The 21,091-nt window shown below is 40.2% G+C and overlaps 1 protein-coding gene across 1 annotated transcript; it reads right to left on the bottom strand.

Annotated features, from left to right (window-relative positions):
* Positions 1-18,296: 18,296 nt before the first annotated feature.
* On the bottom strand, positions 18,297-19,132 carry LOC121977653 (transcription repressor OFP13-like). The gene has a single exon (XM_042530111.1). The coding sequence runs from the start codon at positions 19,082-19,084 to the stop codon at positions 18,374-18,376; it is 711 nt and encodes a 236-aa protein (XP_042386045.1). The 5' UTR covers positions 19,085-19,132; the 3' UTR covers positions 18,297-18,373.
* Between the last annotated feature and the right edge of the window lie 1,959 nt (positions 19,133-21,091).

Genomic DNA, 21,091 nt, shown 5'->3' with positions numbered 1-21,091 from the left:
ATATTAATAAAATATTAATAAAAAAATATTATTTCAAAATTTTGAAAACGTAATATTTTGTCAATACTAAATAATGGTGAAAGGATGACGATGTATTTTTCAAAAATAGTTTTGGAGGGAAAAAATGAAAGGCGTAAGGTTTTATTTTAAAGACGAACGATATCTAATTTTTCTTTAAAAAACATCCCCTTTGCCTGATTGGTGGTTGCACCAAATCAGAGCGGTACCTGCTTTGATACTATTTGTTGGATCATGAACGTTCGATAGAGGGGGGTGAATATTGATTCAAAAATATTTCGAAAAGAGTAAGCGCAGCGGAAAAGACGAAATCAAAGCAATGCTAACACAAGAACCAATTTTACTTGGTTCGGAGCCTTTGGCGACTCCTACTCCAAGGCTCGCACACAAGGGTGCTTTCGTTGGACAATTCACTAGCAATTCGAAGAATGTTACAATAACGAATTATAGGAATGCTAATAAGAAAATGAATACCGACAAACTGAAAAGAAATAAACTGAAGACAACGTTTTGTCGGAGTAGCCTCGTGGCGTCGCAGGAGCACAGTAGAGCAGTCTGAGAGTTCTGAGTTGTGTGTGTTGAGCTCCACCTTTGACCCTCCTTTTATAGGATGCTCGGGGCACCTGGATCCCTTCCGGGTGCCCTAGTGTGACGTAGCAGTCCCAGCCAGCGAGCTCCACGTGTCGACGCCGCGATCAGGATAGAACTTGCCTCCGGGCGCTCGGATCCCTTCAGAGCGCCCGGACCTCAGGGCACCCGGATCCCCTCCGAGCGCCCGAACCAGCTTTCTCCAAAAAACTCCTTCTCCTACAAGACAAGGTTAGTTCGAGGCAAATATAATGTATATCCTGCAAAACAAAGTATTAGCACAGTTTATAGTTTTAACATAAAGAGTATGACTTAGATTCAGTCTCTCCGAGACCGGAATCTAGTCAAGATCTCGACTTAGAGTTCTGAAATGGTTCTAAGTCGGATCGGCGCCTAAGTTCCCTTCCCAGGAACGCGTCCTCACAGTCACTCCCTTCCAGTGACTTACCTTTACTCACCTGCTAGACGTCCGGTCAGCCCTTCGACCCGTCTGGACTTCTCGCTAGCTATCCGGTCAGCCCGTCGACCTAGTTGGACTTCGTGTCAAGCGTCCGGTCAGCCCGTCGACCCGCTTGGACTTCGTGCTAAATATTCGGTCAGCCCGTCGACCCATTTGGACTTCGTGCCAGACATCCGGTAAACCCGTCGACCTATCTGGACTTCACCTGCACACTCGATCAGAGTGTTAGACAACGACAAACCTAACTTAACCTGATTTGTCATTCATCAAAACCTGAGTTAGACCGTTAGTGCTAACCGCACCAACAAATACATGTCAAATCTTTTAGGTTCAATAATAAACCTCTCTAGGACTTTCTCCATTTCCTCAAGCTTTGTCTTCAAGGCTTGATTTTCCAATTCTAGGGTTCTAACCCTAGAGTCAACATGTCCACTTTGGACATCCCTTGACCTACCAACCTTCCTAGGCATATGTCTCCCTTTATTGGGATTAATACTTAGATTTTCACTCACTTTCCTTCTCTTAGGTAAAGTGGTTTGGGTCTTATTAGGTCTAACCTTAGTGTATGATTTCCTAAGGTTATCTACCATTTTAAACTTATTCCTATCATTATACCTAAATCCATGATTATGCTTAGGTAAATAATCTACATTATTTCTAACAAGCATATAAGAATTAGAGCTTTGATTAAACTTCAAAATAGAGATTACCTTCCCTTTTACCTTTGAAGCTCCCCTTTGACTTGTGCTCCTTTTCTTTTCCCATTTCTTCAAGTGCGCCAATTTTTTTAGCTCTCCTCTCCTTGGACACTTAATATGGTAGTGACCATACTTACCACATGTGAAGCAGCTAATATGCATCTTCTCCTTCTTCTTCCTACAACTCTCATTCGTTAAATCAACCTTAGTGAGTTTAAGGTTTACCTCCCTTACCTTTTGGAGTGATAGACACCTACTCTTGTAGTGCCCTATCTTACCACACTCAAAGCATTTTATGTGGCTCTTCCCGCTCTTCTTGGTGGATGAGGTGGAGGATTGAGCTTCCAAGATCTCTTCTTCATTAGATGACTCCTCTTCCTCTTCACTCAAAGATATAGACAGTTCCACTTCCTCTTCTCTTTAAGATGTGGATGGCACTTCCTCATCTTCCTTCTCCTCCTCGAATGTTGAGCACGTGTCAACAACCGATTGGTCCTTCTCTTTTTGAACCAATGAGCCTTTCTCCTTGGGCTCCTCCACTACTTGGAGTTTTGTAGGATCTTCATGAAGCGCAATTACCTTTTTCCAAAGGTTGCTTACATTCTTGTATTCACCTAAATTCAATACCAAATTAAGAGGTAATAAATTAATCAAAATTCTAGTTACCTCCTTATCCACCTCCGATTGCTCCCTTTGCTCCTCGGTCTAATGCCGAGGCCGGAGGCGCTTTCCCTTCTTGTCCGTTGAAGCTTCAAATGGTTCCTCCAACACAATCTATTGGTTCCAATCCATTTGGAACCAAGTCTCCAACCGCTTCCTCTAATACTCAAAATCATCTCGATCGTATGGAGGTGAGATTCGAATATCCCATCCTAGAGGTCCTTCGGACTCCATCTTCCTCTAGCGATTCGCTCCCTCGACGATTAGTCCATAGAAGAGCGACCCGCTCAAATACCAAATGTTGGGACCTTGACGTCCACTAAAGGGGGTGAATAGCGGCTCACCCAACATTTGCTTCCTACAATAGTTAGTATGCACAGCGAAAATACAAGAACAAATACTAACAAGAGAGAGAAAACCTAACACGTTGATTTAACGTGGTTAGGAGATAAAGTTCCTACTCCACTGCTGTCCGTAAGGTGGATGATCTCGATCCATCTGTGGATAACTCCATGGAAAACCTCTGGCTAGCTCACGTAGCTCCTTTGTGGGTGGAGAAACCTCGCCACAAACTCGCACAAGCATGCTAGACACACAAGAGCACTTTGGAGACTCTAATAGGAGTTAACCACCTCTATTTTTGTCAACTTTGCTCAAGCACCCTGAGCTCTATTAAATAGAGCTCGGGAGGAAAACACCAAGTATTTTCCCACCACCAGTCGACTGGTCTTAAGTGAAATTCGACTGTTACAAGCCAACAATTGACTACTAGTCGATTGTTACAGTGCACCAGTCGACTGCTACAGTGCACCAGTCGATTGCTATAGTAATTGTTATAGTACTGGTTGACTACCACAACGCCCATTTGACTGCTACAATGCTGGTTGACTGCTACAGTACCCAACTATTATTTTCGCAGCCGTAGGGCATAAAAACACTTTGTGCTTTGCCCAAGTCAACTGGTCAAACCTTAACCCTAGGATTCGACCCTCGAGTACATTCACTCAATACTCGTCTTCGCCTGACCAACCTAAATCTAGCCTTCTAGCCTCCTCTATCAGCATCACGTCCCTCGGATGTCTCCCCATCCTTCACGTCTTGCCTTCTGGTACTTCTTTCAGCCTTGTCCTTGTTGTTGGGTCTTCCTCACCTCTGGGACTTCATCCATTGCCAAGTCACACTTGGACTTATATTGTCAAGACTACATGCTTGAACTTATATCACCAAGACTCATCCTTGAACTTTCCTTCTTTGTCAAGATTACACTTAGACTTTTCTTGTTGTACCTATATCCTGCACACTCATAATACATATCAAATATAACAATAAATCTAATTTAAATATTTACTCAAATATCAAAATCTATAGCACTTAGATTACTCCAATACTAGTGAAACATTTTTTTACTCATTAAAAATTAATATCTGACCTATTGATAATAATATTCTTACATGAATTATTTGTGTCTATCCATGGGGCGAGTTTTAAGATTTATGATTTAGAATAAACTTGCTTTAGTTACTCAGTTCGTTATTTTTTTTTATTTTAATTTTAAATGATAATTGATCAGCGAGGATTGTATTTGGGTTTTAAAGTAGGATTGCTATAAAAAATAATGAATTTGTCACTTATATTATCTGAAATGAAAGAAAATATATATAAAATTTTTTTTTGATATTTGAGAATCCAAGTCGGCATTAATTGGTAGCCCTACCACACCAAATGAATAAATATTTGAGTCCATAATTCACTAAACGGAAAGGGTGAGAATTTAATGCAAACTAAATGTCTACACCGAAACCTGACAGTACGTTTCCCCGACCGCGATAACTAATAGTTTTTTCTTTCTTTTTCAAAACAGCAACGTGAGGAATATCTAAATCATGTAGTTGGATTTAAAATGATAATAACGTATCCAATTTCATTTTTATCATTGTTATTATTCTCAATCGACTGTCATTATATTAGTCAAATCAATTATTTTTTATAAAAAAAATTGATCGTGTTAAAAAATTATCACTATCAATGAGTCAAATTGATATTGGTAGGTGATGCGATGGAAAGAAGGGATTTATTTTAGGAAAGGTCTTCACCACATGAGAGGTCAAAGTTAAGACAATCAACACCCCACTATCAATGATCGGGTGGGCGAGTGGTTCGCCCGATCGAGATATGAAAAGTCTGATCCGACATCATCACTAGCTCGGCCATTAGTTGAGCTAGGATGCTCAAGACATGAATGAACGCCAAGTGTCTGCAGAAGCAGGTTGAGCGGCTATCCCGCTCGGCCTTACATCAATACTCAGATCAGGAGAGTAGAGTCATAGCCGAGTAGACCACACATGAACAACGCTAATATAACCGAGCGGCTATCCCGTTCGGTCAAGGCACACGTACATCAACCGGACAGTGGAAGTATCGACCGCTCGGGGCTGAGTGGGAGGAGGTCACTTGACTGGATGCCGGTGAGATACCGGACCGTTGGACTGCTACCGGCTTTAGTGGCGGCTTGAAGGCCATGGGCGCTGCAGCTACGGGCCCTTGCGATAGCTCGGCTAAGGAGGACGTCCGATCAGATGATGAGGCCTCCACAATTTCTAGGAGTGGAGTCGGAGTCGAAGTTCCGACCCTCTCGACCAGTTGCGCACCCGAAGTAGTGGAGCACGAAGATGAATCCGCTCGACACCTCTTGCGCCTGGTCAAGGGCACGTCGGAGGAGGCCGATCCCGAGGGTTCCTCGACGGGAGTGATGGGGCACCGCTCCATCCGAGGCTGTGAGCTGGGGTGGCCCCACCGCTAGGCGCATGGCTGGCCGTGCCTTCACCCACTTCCGCGGGCGTCTCCTCGCTCACCCCAAGTGGATCTTCATGGGTGCCGACCGGTGGTAGATCGCGGCTCGCCAGTTCCTCTGTAACAGTCGTCTCGATCACGCTATCCGAGAGCTTCGCCTTGTCGGTCATCCGTGCACGCATCATGATTTCAGCTGCAAGATAAAAGAAAAAATCAGTTAGCATAAAAGGAGTATGCAGCTAAGTATCTTACCTAAGCTGGTCGGCAGCCGGGTGCGGATCAGACTTAAGCCAAAGATGTAGAGGACATCCTCAAGCAGCAACTTGTGAATGTTGTACTTCTGACCAGCCAGCATGGCCGCAGCGTCCAAATAATCCGATTAGCTCTTGTAGCTTTTCAGTTTGGGTTGAGGCGCCACTTCGAGCTACCAACGGGTTGAGAATTTCGGCCGCTCGAGAAGACGTAAGAAAAAGAAGTATTTCCTCCAATGTTTATTGGAGGTTGACATTTTATCAAAAAACACTAGGCCAACCCTAAACTGAAAAAGGAAGGTCCCCGGCTTGGACAACTTTGGGTAGTAAAAATAGTGAAAGATTCGAGGGACAAGAGGGATGTCGTGCAGTTGGAATAAGACGACTACGCCGCACAGAAGGCGGAAGGAGTTCGGCACGAGTTGAGGGAGGGAGATGCAGAAGTATTTGCAGACTACGATAATGAAGGGAACCGCAGATCAGCGAAGAAATGATCCCTGAATAGACAGATGCATCCGGTCCGCGGGGTGATAACCATGATTTAGCTATATTATTTTGATTCATAATGTATATTTTTGATGGTCTATTCATAATTTAATCTCATATTTTACATCATATTTCATAATTACATGTGATCTTGGACTTAATTGCAAATTAGCTTATTTTCATGGTATTTGATGCTAATATTTGTTTATTATTTTGTAGGCATCAAAAGGGTCATGAACTTGATCAAATCAGACCACACTTGAGCTCGAATCAAGGGCTAATCAAGTGGATCAAGCCTTGGAGTATTTTGGATCGTCCATTGAAGATCAGAGAGATCTGGGCCATCCGTCAAGGATCTGGTCCATCCAACCTAATGAGGAGTAGATCTGAGCCATTGATGAAGATCTAGAGACTTTGATCCATATCTAAGTTCATCCAGCCATTTATTGAGCCCAGAAGCATGTGGACCATGCGATCAGAGAGGGAGATGTTTAAAACCTGAGAAGCTACAGTGTCTTCGCTGGGCTCGATCGCAATTTCCTTCTACAGTAGCTTCGTCTTCTCCGTCGCAGCGCCGAGTTCCCATTCCTCAATTCCAGATCTAGATATTAGCATTCTTCACCAGCGGCGATTCCTGAGCTCTGGCGATCATCGTCTGAGGTCACAGAAGCGGCAGGGGCGTTCTCCAGTCCGTGTAGTTGAGTTCTGTCCATTTCACAATCCGGATTTAGGGGCGTTCTCCGATCCGCGATTTCAATCATCACCGGAGCTAGAAGGGCGTTCTCTGCGGCTCCGACGACACTCCCGTTTCCTCATTCCATCAGCAACTCCGGAATCGATCTGATCAATCGATTGGTGTTGCAATTTCTAGAACTCAGCGTTGTTTCCTTGTGCATTGTAAACTCCAGCCGATTGTGAGCTCGAGGGTGTTCCCAGAGGCTGTGAAGAATCGTCTGGATTAGTTGGAAGCTCAGGATTCAAAGCCGATTACCAGAAGGGCGTTCTCTGCGGTGGTTCTATAGTGACAGCAGGGTGAAGAAGGTTTGCGGCAAGATTTTGGTTTGTGGAATGTTATAGATTAGGTTTTCATTATCTTGGTCTTAGATTTGGTGATGTTCCTGCTCAGATCTTCAGATCTGATTTCTTCTTTTGTAATTTAGTTTGTGTTTGAATTACAACAATCCGAATCTTGTTGCAGGAATTTAATTGATTGTAAATTTTGTTCATTATGAAAATTTCAATTCTGTTAAATACTAGTTTGTTTAGTTTTGGTTGTTTAGTTAGCTAATCTTTATTCTTTGAATTGGATATGTGGTTATTAAGATGGAATTTAAATGTGGAATGCCTACTTGAGCTTTTAATTGTTTACTTCCCTAATATGTGTTGATTGTTAGTGAGAATTGAAGAATAGTGATTGAGCTAAGTGTTGAATCTGAGTGAGATTATGAATGTAAGCTATTTCAGTTCATGCAAGATGAGCTTAATTTCAAGTATTTAATGTAGGAAACTCTTGTTCTAGTTCTAGAATCTTTGGTTACAGTGATTGTTGATTGAAGATGTGGGAATTGCATTATTTGATTCAGAGACGAATAAGAATTTGAATTTCATGGAAGCCCATTTGGTTAGAAGGTAGTGTGATTAGATGAGAATGTACTGTCTTGGATCTTATTCTTGATCTAGTTGAAATTAGAATTTGATTGGAACCAATTCTATAATTCACACACACTTATTAGTTACCCTTAGAAAAATACGACTTGAGACTCCTTACTACGACACGTGTCTTAATTTTATTGAGTTTCCAATCTTTATTAATTTGATGCGCCTCGTGACATGCAAAAAGGTCGACACCAAATTTTGGCGCCGTTGCCGGGGAACTAACTAGTTGTGTGTGTTTATTTTAGATTGAGCATTGATTGATTTACTTTGTTAGCATGTTGATTGATTTGATTGCCTATTCTTTTTGTATTTTCATGTTGGTTTATTCTTGAATTTTTAAGTACTTTTACTGTTCATGTTATCATGTGTTTGAAACTTTATGCTCTTGAATCTTCTAACATTGATTTTTAGTGTTGTAGTGAAGAACAGGAGATTTCAGTAGCATGGATCCATATTTCCAGAATTTTAAATGTGGAATGGAGAATCAGTATTTTCAGCTTGAGTATCAACATTACCCATACATGAATCAACAAAATAGGTATGAGTTATTTTCAAATAGTTTTAATGCTAATTGGGTGGATAATTCATGTTTCAGGTATGAAAGTGCACAAGGACCATTTATTGAGCTATATCCAGCCTACCAGAGTTCATATGAGTTTCAGGAAGTTTCAACAAATTTTATCCCACAACCTTTTCAACAAAATGAATTTCAGATGGATGAGTCAACATGGAAATTAAAGGAGATTATGCAACAAATGAGTGAGCATCAAGAGCAACAATTCTCAAGGATACAGAATATACATAATCAGTTGGACCAAATTGCATCATCCATTCATCAGTTACAAACAAAAAACGCAGTGAGGAGTTGGATTGTGGAGATCTTGTCAGGCCTGACACTGCATCTACTTCTTCACTAGATTATTTAAATACTTTTTATTGTTGTGATGATGTAGTTGAATATAATTTTGATTCTACTAATGATGTTGCTCTAGATGTTGGAAATGATGCAGGATTTGTTTTTGAAGATAATTTAAATGTAGGGGAATGCTTACTGGAAGCATTATCTCAAGAATCACCAAGAATTGAAGATATAAGTGTAGGGACTTGTGCTATGGAGCCAAGCACCCAAGAATCACTACATGAGGATGAACATTCACCAGAACCAGAGCTTGAGCATTTACATGATGAAGAGGAGGTAACAATCACCACTCCAGGTACCTTTCAACTTGATAAGGTGAGTATTTCTTGTAATTTATCAGAAAATTCAATAGAGGTATCATTTGTTGATTTGGTTAGTTGTGATTCATTTCTGGACATATCTTCTATCAAAACTAATATTATCCTATTTTCTTATCCCACATGTGTGTGGGAGGTGTTTTCCTTTATTGATTGTGTAGGAGAATACAAGCTTCCGGAGTGGATGCTTGAACTGAACTACCTCCGTCCTCCAGAAAAAGCTTTGAAAGGAAAAATGAATAATAAAAAGAATTTTAGTGGAACCACAATTACACCTCTACCGGTGTGGATTTTATTGCTAAATCTTCTTCGACCCCCGGAATAAAAGGGGAGTTGGTTCCAATTTTGTTTTCTTTTGCATTTTAATTCATGCTTTGTTAATAAATTCTTTTTATGCATTTCTTTAGTTTTATACTTTGCATTTTTCATTTTACTTTCATACTTTGCATTTTGTTTAGTACATAACATTTCAATTTGAATAAATTCTCCATGAAATTTTCTAGTAATATTTTTAAGATGGTAAAAGCTTCTTAAATTTGATCATCGATTTTAGGTCATATGACATAATTGGATGCTTTTCTTACATGATATTGATTAATATGGTGATGGATTCTAAGTTGATTAATTGAGCTTGTTTGCATGAATATTACCTAGTGAGGTCCACTTTAAGCCTATATCTCATTATTTTCTCTTGTGTGACATGCACTCATAGCAATTGAAATCCTAAAACTTACTTAGTTTCTTTTCAAAGTCATAATAACATTGGTATGCATGGAAATTGAGGATTTTTTCAATTTTGTTCCCCTTCATACTTTCTAATTCCTTTCCTCACAAGTTTCTTTATACATTCTCATCTAGAATTCGAATTCTTGAGTATCCTTGCTTGTCATTATTTCATTGGGAGTATTGGTTGAATTCTTGATGAGTTGTATTGACTAGATGGACAAAGGATTAAGTGTGGGGGAAATGTATAGTGTTTTTGAATGTTTGGATTCATTTGTTAATGGAAGGGATTCAAATTCAAGCCAAAGATGAAGTTTTGGGAAGATGTAATGGAGTTAAATGCTTAAGGTTTTTAAAGTTGGGATGCTACTGTTCTAGAAAAGAAAATGCTAAAAATTTTGCCACGAATGAAGTGCTCTTAAGATTTTATGTTAAATGCATCCATTTCTTAAGTTTTATCATGTTAAGAGCAAGTTCCAATAGCTTTGAATTTTGAAGTTTGATACTATGGTGATACTAAGTTGAAGAAGGATATGGAATGCTAATGCATGTAAATGATTTCAGAACCCTGCACATTCTGGCATTAATGCATAGAAGCATTTCAGATTTGAAATCTGAAGTTGGTTTGCTAAGCATTGTTTGTTCTGGACCTGAAGTATCAGTAGCAAATTCAATTAATTTGAGCTTGAGCTCTTGTGTATTTAGTACTAAATAAGACCTTTTAGTAAGCTGATGTTGCAGAAAGATTATAACTTGAATCTGAAGTTGATATTAGGATTTCCAAAACCAATACAAACAAATATTTTTCTGTATGATCTTTGTGCTATATTGTCCTTAATGTCTCTGATATGAAATGAATGGGCTGTGCAGTAAATTCAGAAGCTATTTGAGCATTTGAGGCATTGAAGATGCATGTTATTAAGAAACTATGGAATGCCATGGAGAAACATGGAACCTGATCACTGCTAGGAAGCTGAAACAATTTGTGTATCAAATGAGTACCAAAATTTTGGAGCAGCACTAAGTCATTGAAAAACTCAAGTGGAGCTCTTGTACTTTTAGTAACAAATGGTGTTCTGGTCTTTCTATGTTTTCTACTAATTGCATGGATAGAATTATTTAATCTGTTGCTGGAATTCTGAGCAGGAAAGCAACAGAACAGAGACAGACTCTTGCAGTAAGGAATTCAGAATTCTGTGAGACAAATTGCAGTACTGGGAAATTATGAAAAGTTGAGAGCTGTGGGAGTATCAAGAATTCAGAAATGAAATCAAGTAAGGGAGAAGCTTACAAGAAGTTTTGTAATGTGAAGTAACAAATGGAATGTTGGCATCAATAGTCTACCAAGATTCATTTTAGTCACTGAAAAGTATTATATAGCAATGACATTTGATAGTGCTTGAAAGACTGAATTTTGGTGAATGAGAAGAGTAAAAGAAGTCAGTGATAGCTTTCGAGTTGGGAAGTGGAACTCAATTCAAAGAAGAACAAATGAAAATTAAAAGGAAAGGGTGCTGGAATGATAGAAATGAATATAGTGCAGAATTCAAGCAGTGCAGAATTCAAGCAGTGCAGATTTTGAAGAAAAATGTGGCAATTTTGTGCCAAATTGGGAAAGGGATTGTAGCATGTAGAGTTGCTGAAACCTGTAAACTTCTCAGTTATGCATTGTAAAGGGCCTTAAGAGACAAGATGAAGAAGTATTGAACTTTCTTGTGGCTACACAGTGACAAATGGTACAAAGACCAGAATGTGCAGAAATGGATCAGCAGTGGCTGTGCAGAATGGAATCAAGGCATTTGGTTCATTAAATATTTTGAAACTCAATTGCCAATCCGGTATTAACAAAGGATTATCTTGCTTTTCAAGAGCTACAAGATTTTTTAGACAAGAAATTTGATACTAAACAAGGAAACAAAGTTGAAAACTGAAATTGAAGAATCTGTAGCTTGGGGTCTTGGACTGGTATTGCAGCAGGTGGAAGTTAAATTCGAGCTGAATTTTTGTGCTATTGCAAGAGAAGATGTTAGTCTTACTGCCAGCTATCTTCCAAGGCTTATTAGCTAGAAAATTTTGCTGAAATTGAAGCAAGAAAACTGTAAAATGCAGTAAGGGCAGCAATAAACAAAACAGAATGCAGCTTTAATTGTGTATCAAAAGTGTACCAACCTGAAATTCAGAATTTAATATTCTGTGAGATGCAGAACTGAGCTCTGTTGCTATTGCATTTTCATGAAAAGGCTGAATTGTATGACTTAAGCAAAAAGTATCATTAGCCACTGAATTCTGAAATTGTCCTGAAATTCTGATACAAGGCTGCAAACTGGAAATTCTGTCAATAAGGCTGATTGAACCAACACTGAACTGGGCTAGCAGAATTTGTCAAGCAGTGCTTGGTATTAAATTCAGAATTTCTGAAAATCAATTGAAACAAGTGCTCTTGATTCATATGTGCCAATTTGGAAATGTCTACAAGCTATGTAAGGCTGATTTCAATTTAAAGCAGAATGTTTGAACTTGTATAAGGGCATGTAAGTGTGAGGCTGATTTCTGAAATTGAAATCTAGGAAATTGATACTATGAAATGGTTTTTCTAAGATACATTATTTGGCAGGGAATGTTCTAAATACTGAACACATATGCATCAAGTTGTTTATTTCTCTATGCTGCTTAACTTCTGAAATCAAGAACTTTTCTGCTGCAATTGTGAAAAAAATAATCTGTAATCTGAAAGCAGAATTCAATACTCTGCTGAACTGCATTTGATACTGCACTTCTGAAATAATTAGTAACTTGTACCTGCAATACACCACAGAAACAGAAGTAGAAAAAAAATCCTACAGAAAGAGAACTATGAGCATAGTGTTATTGCAATTAGATGGCATGATATGTTTCATTGTCCGAGACGAACAACATTTTAAGTGTGGGGGAGGGATCTCTTCTCCATAAGGTAATTCAAGATTGTTTTAAGTTTCTAAATGAAGTGGAATTGAAGTGCAAAAACAGTGAACAAGAAAGGAAAAATTGATAAATCAAGATGTATCAAAGGTGGAGATAGAGTATCAAGATTCTTTGTTGGTCATCAAATTGAAGGGGAGGTTAGCTTGATACTTTGAATTGGTTAAAACAAATGGTATTCATCTCTTTTCACATCAAAATGGTCGACTCATCAAGTATATTCCTCTAATACTCTTATCTCTCATTTTCTTCATTGAATTCTTTTCTTTTGCTATTTCATTCACTTTCATTGTTCTTGTTGATTCCATTTCAATTCTTGTTGATAAAATCCTTTTGATTCATGTATGTTATGTTTATAGTGGTGGAGATTAGAAAAAAAGCAAGCTTATGGTAGTGAAATGTTGTGAGTGACATTGAGTGAGCTCCACTAATATGCATTTTTTTGTGTGAGGGTTAGAATAGGTGAATCCCTTGTGAGATTGCAATTTGTTTAATTTTTCAATTGGACTGAAACCATCACACCTACTAATTATTGTTTGGATTGTATTCATGATTATTTGTGATCTTTAGATAATCTTAGTTAAATTCTTTTTACTATCTTTTAGGTATTGCTAGTGGAATTTGTGTGGAGATGATTTTTAGTTTTCTTAACTTGAACGGGACGTCCAAGACTAAGTGTGGGGGATTTGATAACCATGATTTAGCTATATTATTTTGATTCATAATGCATATTTTTGATGGTCTATTCATAGCTTAATCTCACATTTTACATCATATTTCATAATTGCATGTGATCTTGGACTTAATTACAAATTAGCTTATTTTCATGGTATTTGATGCTAATATTTATTTATTATTTTGTAGGCATCAAAAGGGTCATGGATCCGATCAAATTAGACCACACTTGAGCTCACATCAAGGGCTAATCAAGTCGATCAAGCCTTGGAGTATTTTGGACCGTCCATTGAAGATCAGAGAGATCTGGGCCATCCGTCAAGGATCTGGTCCATCCGACCTAATGAGGAGTAGATCTGAGCCATTGATGAAGATCCAGAGACTTTGATCCAGATCTGAGTTCATCCAGTCGTTGATTGAGCCCAGAAGCATGTGGACCGTCCGATCAGAGAGAGAGATGTTTAAAACCTAAGAAGCTATAGTGTCTTCGTTCGGCTCGGTCGTGATTTCCTTCTACAGTAGCTTCGTCTTCTCCGTCGCAGCGTCGAGTTCCCATTCCTCAATTCCAGATCCAGATGTTAGCATTCTTCACCGCCGGTGATTCCTGAGCTCTGGCGATCATCATCCGAGGTCACAGAAGCGGCAGGGGCGTTCTCCAGTCCGTGCAGTTGAGTTCTTTCCATTTCACAATTCGGATTTAGGGGTGTTCTCTGATCCGCGATTTCAATCATCACCGGAGCTAGAAGGGCGTTCTCTGCGGCTCCGACGACACTCCCGTTTCCTCATTCCATCAGCAACTCCGGAATCGATCTGATCAATCGATTGGTGTTGCAATTTCTAGAACTCAGCGTTGTTTCCTTGTGCATTGTAAACTCCAGTCGATTGTGAGCTCGAGGGTGTTCCCAGAGGCTGTGAAGAATCGTCTGGATTAGTTGGAAGCTCAGGATTCAAAGTCGATTACCAGAAGGGCGTTCTCTGCGGTGGTTCTATAGTGACAGCAGGGTGAAGAAGGTTTGCGGCAAGATTTTGGTTTGTGGAATGTTATAGATTAGGTTTTCATTATCTTGGTCTTAGATTTGGTGATGTTCCTACTCAGATCTTCAGATCTGATTTCTTCTTTTGCAATTTAGTTTGTGTTTGAATTACAACAATCCGAATCCTGTTGCAGGAATTTAATTGATTGCAAATTTTGTTCATTATGAAATTTTCAATTCTGTTAAATACTAGTTTGTTTAGTTTTGGTTGTTTAGCTAGCTAATCTTTATTCTTTGAATTGGATATGTGGTTATTGAGATGGAATTTAAATGTGGAATGCCTACTTGAGCTTTTAATTGTTTACTTCCCTAATATGTGTTGATTGTTAGTGAGAATTGAAGACTAGTGATTGAGCTAAGTGTTGAATCTGAGTGAGATTATGAATGTAAGCTATTTCAGTTCATGTAAGATGAGCTTAATTTCAAGTCTTTAATGTAGGAAACTCTTGTTCTAGTTCTAGAATCTTTGGTTACAGTGATTGTTGATTGAAGATGTGGGAATTGCATTATTTGATTCAGAGATGAATAAAAATTTGAATTTCATAGAAGCCCATTTGGTTAGAAGGTAGTGTGATTAGATGAGAATGTACTATCTTGGATCTTATTCTTGATCTAGTTGAAATTAGAATTTGATTGGAACCAATTCTATAATTCACATACACTTATTAGTTACCCTTGGAAAAATACGACTTGAGACTCCTTACTACGACATGTGTCTTAATTTTATTGAGTTTCCAATTTTTATTAATTTGATACACCTCGTGACATGCAAAAAGGTCGACACCACGGGGTATTTGGCCGATCGGACGAGGAGGGTAGAATAATTTCGTGGTGAGATGGGATTTCGAAGGCATTTCTAAGGCCCTCCACGTCACCCTCATCAAACCTAGATTCCATGGTTGTATACCAAGGTCTAGGGACGGAGGCCGACGACATGGAGGAGCTGGCCATCGCTAAAAATGACGCAAAAGAATGACGATCGAAAAAGAGGTAGAAAGGTTCACCGGAAGGATGTCGGAACAGTGGACAGCAGAAGGCCCAAAGGAGAAAAGTGACGGGAGAGAGCTTACTGGAAGGGAGGGGAGGTCACCGGAGGAAGAGAACGAAGGATTTCAGGAGGAGAACACGCACAGGACCACTGGAGAACACAAGGCGCAAGAGCACGAAGGTCAGAAACGTGGCAGCAAAAGTGTGGAGAAGGCGGCGAAGCAGCGGGCTCATATATATCCCAGGCTCGGCCGACCGAAGCCGTCCGATCTAGGTCGCGAAAACCTAGGCTCAGATCCGACCGTCGAATTTAAACCGCCAAACGTAACGACGCAAATGAATGACGATTGAAAAAGAGGTAGAAAGGTTCACTGGAAGGATGTCGGAACAATGGACAGCAGAAGGCCCAAAGGAGAAAAGTGACGGGAGAGAGCTTACTGGAAGGGAGGGGAGGTCACCGGAGGAAGAGAACGAAGGATTTTAGGAGGAGAACACGCACAGGACCGCCGGAGAACACAAGGCGCAAGAGCACGAAGGTCAGAAACGCGGCAGCAAAAGTGTGGAGAAGGCGACGAAGCAGCGGGCTCATATATATCCCAGGCTCGGTCGACCGGAGCCGTCCGATCTAAGTCGCGGAAACCTAGGCTCAGATTTGACCGTCGAATTTAAACCACCAAACGTCGCCATCAATGCCTGTTACGTCAGGCGTGCGACGACGGTGGGAGCGACACGTGGCAGGCTACCACGGGACGACAATTAAGGCGGTCATGAGAACCTGTTCTGCCTTAATGAGAGGGATTTGTACACTTCCCGAGAAATCGGGGTGACGTCAGGCCAGCCCGCTTTCGTCGAGGATAGATGGAGGAAAAAGTCTACAAGTGTAAACCTTTGTTTGTCCGATCAGATCAAGGGAGCATGTTTATAACCAAGCGACCACCTTCAAAAGGCCGATCGGCAAGGGTCAGGCCTAGCCTGATCATTCCGTACAGTGAGGAAGGTCGATCGGGATGGCATATGCTCACGCAATAGTCCAGTCAGTCAGACCACGACCTCCTTCAACTAGACTTGAAGGGGAGGCATGTGATGCAGTGGGAAGGAGGAGCCCACCTTGGGAAAGGTCTTCGCCACAAGGGAGGTCAAAGTCAAGGCAGTCAATGCCTTACTATCAATGGCGGGGTGGGCGAGTGGTTCGTCCGACCGAGATATGAAAGGTCCGATCCGACATCATCACTAGCTCGACCACCAGTTGAGCTAGGACGCTCAAGACAGGAATAAACATCAAGTGTTTGTAGAAGCAGGCCGAGCGGCTACCCCGCTTGGCCTTACATCAATACTCAGATCAGCATAGTAGAGTCATAGCCGGGCAGACCACACATGAACAGCGCTAATACAGCCGAGCGACTATCCCGTTCGATCATGGTGCGCGTACAGCAACCGGACAGTGGAAGTATCGACCGAGCGGCTACCCCGCTCGGCCAAGTAGTAAATTCATCATCCAGGCAACGGAGACTCCAGCCGAGCGACTATCCTGCTCGGCCCAGCAATGGATGACACTGGCATAAGGAACTCTCAACCAAGAGGCCATCCCGTTCGGTTGAGCAACAAATACCGTGGGATATCCTTCGACATCCATTTTGGAGTTAGTGCCGCCGACTGACGGCATGGTTAAACAGAAGATCGTACGGCGAAAGCTTCCATTGTCACTTCAGAGATATGCTCGGCTTGTTAAGGTACTGTATCAAGGACACATTACTGACATGTCTCTTCACGGAAGGTTTGGGACAACTTGCCCGCTTTGAGAAGCGTGCATACACGCTACATGAGCCTTATATAAAGGGGGTCTAGGCATCGACGGAGGTATGCTTTTCTCGCGATCTCTACAGTTGCGCTATAGTTCCCCCTGCTTCTTGCTTCGCCAGAGACTGACTTGAGCGTCGGAGGGCCATTGCTAGGGACCCCTTCCCTGGTTCGGCACTGACGCTGCTTGTGTTGCAGGCAGACGCGAAGTCCCTCGGAGGTCAGCAGGAGCGCCACGTCCCCAGCATCCACCTCCTCAAATTTCGGACATGATTAGTAGGTGAACTAGACAAACACATAGAAACTTATTTCATGTTATTCTGAGCTCTCTAGATCCATTAGTCAGTTTCAGTAAAAACTCTTTAAATTCATCCGGCCAAAATAAGTTGATGGACTCAGAGAGCTTATAATGACCTGAAATCAGGTCCTATGAATTTGTTTAGTTTTTATAATTATATTAATACTTTCAAATATCAATTTGACCTAATATATTAAATGTATTGATTTTTTTTAACATGAATTAGATTTTTTTGGACATATCATGTTCAAAAAATCACTGCACTCAATATAGTGGGTCAAATTTGAATCTATCAACTGGTTTCAACCAAAACTAACTGATGAACCTAGAGAGTTCAGAATGACATGAAATTAATTTTTATATATTTATTTAGTTCTCATGATTATATTTATACTCTAAAATATTAATTTATCTACTATATTAAAAGTAATCATTTTTTTAATATAAATAGATCATTGGAAAAAAAACCAACCAAAATAGAATTAGGTACATGATTTTAATAATTTTAAAACTAAAGTACATGATATATTATTCTTCTTTTAAGTTGATTTATTATTCTTCTTTTAAGTTTCTAAATGATTCAAAATTTTTTGACTAGTATATATATATATATATACTAGTATTTTTCATCTAAAGAAAAATCCTTGAGGGTACAACCTACACAATTAATGGAAACGGAGGAGGAGGCAAAGGCATTAAACATTGAAAACTCAATTCAAACAAATTGATATTAAATGGAAGGACACATGATTTAATTGTCAAGTGGAAGCTTCTCATTTTGAAACCGCAGACAAAGAATCTACTAAACTTTAGATATTGTCCAATTTGTCCTTATCCAAACTTAAACAATTACGGAGAATCTATAGACCCGATAAAATTATCATTTTGGATTCGATTAGTTTGCAAAATTAAGATTTATATATATATAATAATAATAATAATAACTAGAAGAGAGAAACTGCAAGCCAAGGACGTCTGAAATCTCAGTGCGATCGAAATAAATGAAATAAAATACAATAAAATACAATAAAATCTAGCAATATTCACAGATGCAGCGATTAGCTGCTCAGAGATTTGGAGGGTGTTGGTAGTTCTCGTGGCAGCTGATCACTGGCTTCCTCCTCTCTTAGTTCTTCGATCTTGAAGGAATTGGAAGCGGAGGAGGAGGAGGAAGAAGAAGAGAATGGAGAAGAAGCAGAAGCAGAGGAAGCGGAAGAAGCCATGGCCGCGAGCAAATCCAGGAAGGCGCCGACTATGAAGCCGTGCGTCTTCCTGCCGTTCACGCTCAGGTACCAGGCCAGCAGCTCCTCCAGCCTCTCCCAGTCACCGGCGCCGAGCCCCTGCGCCGCCACCACTTCCTCCATCGACCGCCGGAAGTCGCCGTACGGGTTCCGCGACTCCACCGCTACTGCCACGCTGTCCTCGAAAGGCGACTCCTTTTCTTGTTCGACCACCACCGCCGCCGCCGAGTCCTTCACCTCCTCCATGATCGAGCTCGTGTCGCCGCCCGGGTCGAAGAAGAGCCGGTCCGAGCGCCGCCGCCGCACCACCGCGGGGTCCTCCTCCTCCTCCGCGGTGTCGGAGGAGGAGGAGCAGGTGATACCGGAGTCGTCGTTGAGGTAGAACCGGAACGAGTCGGCCTTGGGGTGTTTGCAAAAATGCCAGGACCAGGAAGAAGAAGGAGGAGGAGGAGAGGGAGGAAAACTCTCCGGCGAGGAATCCCTGAGCTTGAAGAAGAGCGAACTCAAGACATGCTTCTTCTTCCCCATCTCTCTCTCTCTCTCTCTCTCTTGTGCCTGAGTCTGAGGTGGGAGCTCAAGCTCTCATCCCATTTATGGAGGTTGATGAGGAGGCCTCTGTTTGAGGTGATGAACAGTAACTTTCAATGCACATGCTTTGATCCTCACAACCAAGTTAGATTATTTTTTACGAGTTTGGTTCATACCTAACTTGACATTTTAATATTATCAAATTTTCAATTCTGTTTGATTATACAAATAAATAATTAATTATTGATCTTGATAATTCAAATTTATATATTTATTTTAAAATTTTTTTATTTATTATATTGATAAGAATTTTACGATGAAATATTGTTCACGAACGTTATTTATTAATATTGAACTAGTTGAACATCAAACTTATTTATTTAACTGATCTTATATATATACTAAATGAATATAAATAAATTTTTATCAAACTAAATATCAAATTTATTCACAAACATTCAGTTTATCACTTGAACTAATAAATACATTAATTCCGAGTCAGGTTTTGCATAGATTTGGCACCAACAAGAGAAAACCAAGCTGATTTTGTTTAGGAAATCAAGTGTATGTTCAAGTGCTGCCTTTTCAGCCATTTCCTCCTGCATTAATGAGAGGAAGAGTGAGGCCCAGGAGGAATTTATTACTTCCACCTGTTTTGGCTGGTCTTCCAATTTACTCACTGCTGCTATCTCTGTCCAAACTTGAAGGCATTATCAGGCATTTGAGACCACAGGGATTTTGAAGGTATATGTCCTCTCACATGATATGATGTGCCAACCCAAGAAGATCATATAATTCACACCACTTTGAATTCTAGTAGAGAAAGGAATTTTGAGTTAAATTAATATCAATTAGTATAATTATACAGGATAACAAGTTTCGTTTCGTGCACTGAATTGTCTTTTCGCTGATAAATGCAACTAGTCCTCGTAATTTTGTCTGTTTCTTATCTTGCAGCCAACTAGTTGGTGATGTACATGAAGTGGTCTGTGCTCAAAGGGGACAAAGATGATAAAGCTTCAGATTTTATTCTCTGAAGCTTCAAATTTTGTGTGTTTTATTGTGTGATTGGAATCACTCATTTGGAGGATAGGATAAGGCATGAATGTCATCGATCATCATCGGCTTCTTCCCTCGTCGGACTTCTTCGCCCTTGCAATTCACTCGCTCATGCCTCTTTCTTTCGTCTTTCCTCCTTTCGCTTTTCGTTGGAGCTCCTAGTGAGCATTGTGCCATGGCGTATCTTGCGGTTTCATTGCTAGTGCATCTCTACACGACAGAAGTAGAAAATGCGGTGAAAATACTTTTAACTTATGCAGGATAAAACTGCGTATAATAGATTCAATGTGATTCAATTCTTTTTTGGAATCCCATATTGATAGGAGTTTTGGTGCCTGGAAATATCTTTTTATCCAAAGCAATTCATCATGTACCTCCATTATTCATTCAATCAAGTAAAAGGACCAGTTCAAACTTTCTAGGCAGTAGCATGGTGGTCACCTACATACATGGAGTGGTCCTCTCTTTTGGAATATTTTTTCGACTCGAACTTAACTAACTTTAAGATCTAAAGATCGAGCTATATTTGAGTGAATATAAGAAACAACATACGAAAAATATATAGAGTGGAAATGAGTTTTTGTTCGTCTTGTAAAGGTAAGGGAGTAATATTCTTCGACTTCATGGATATTCACCAATTCATCGAAAATTAGATCGAGTTGGAGAATCAAATTGAATACATCCATCAAAATCACCTGGTGTGTAATCTTGAGAAACTTGTGTGAGGTTGAGCCGATTACTTCAGAGATAATCAATGAGGTTAATTGGGATTATCATTTTTTTTTTTTTTTTTGATATGTGATTCACTCGGAAAGGTCTACTGGTTAAGGATGATGTACTGTTAACTTGAGATTTGGAGTTAAGCGAGGTAATGCGCTAGTTATTATTTTAAGGGTTAGTAGCTACTCGTAGATAGATTGACAGGGTATTAGAGGCGAGTACAGTCAC

This window comes from Zingiber officinale, chromosome 4B, assembly GCF_018446385.1.
Source record: "Zingiber officinale cultivar Zhangliang chromosome 4B, Zo_v1.1, whole genome shotgun sequence".
NCBI classification, from domain to species: domain Eukaryota; kingdom Viridiplantae; phylum Streptophyta; class Magnoliopsida; order Zingiberales; family Zingiberaceae; genus Zingiber; species Zingiber officinale.
This window is presented reverse-complemented; position numbering and strand designations above follow the sequence as displayed.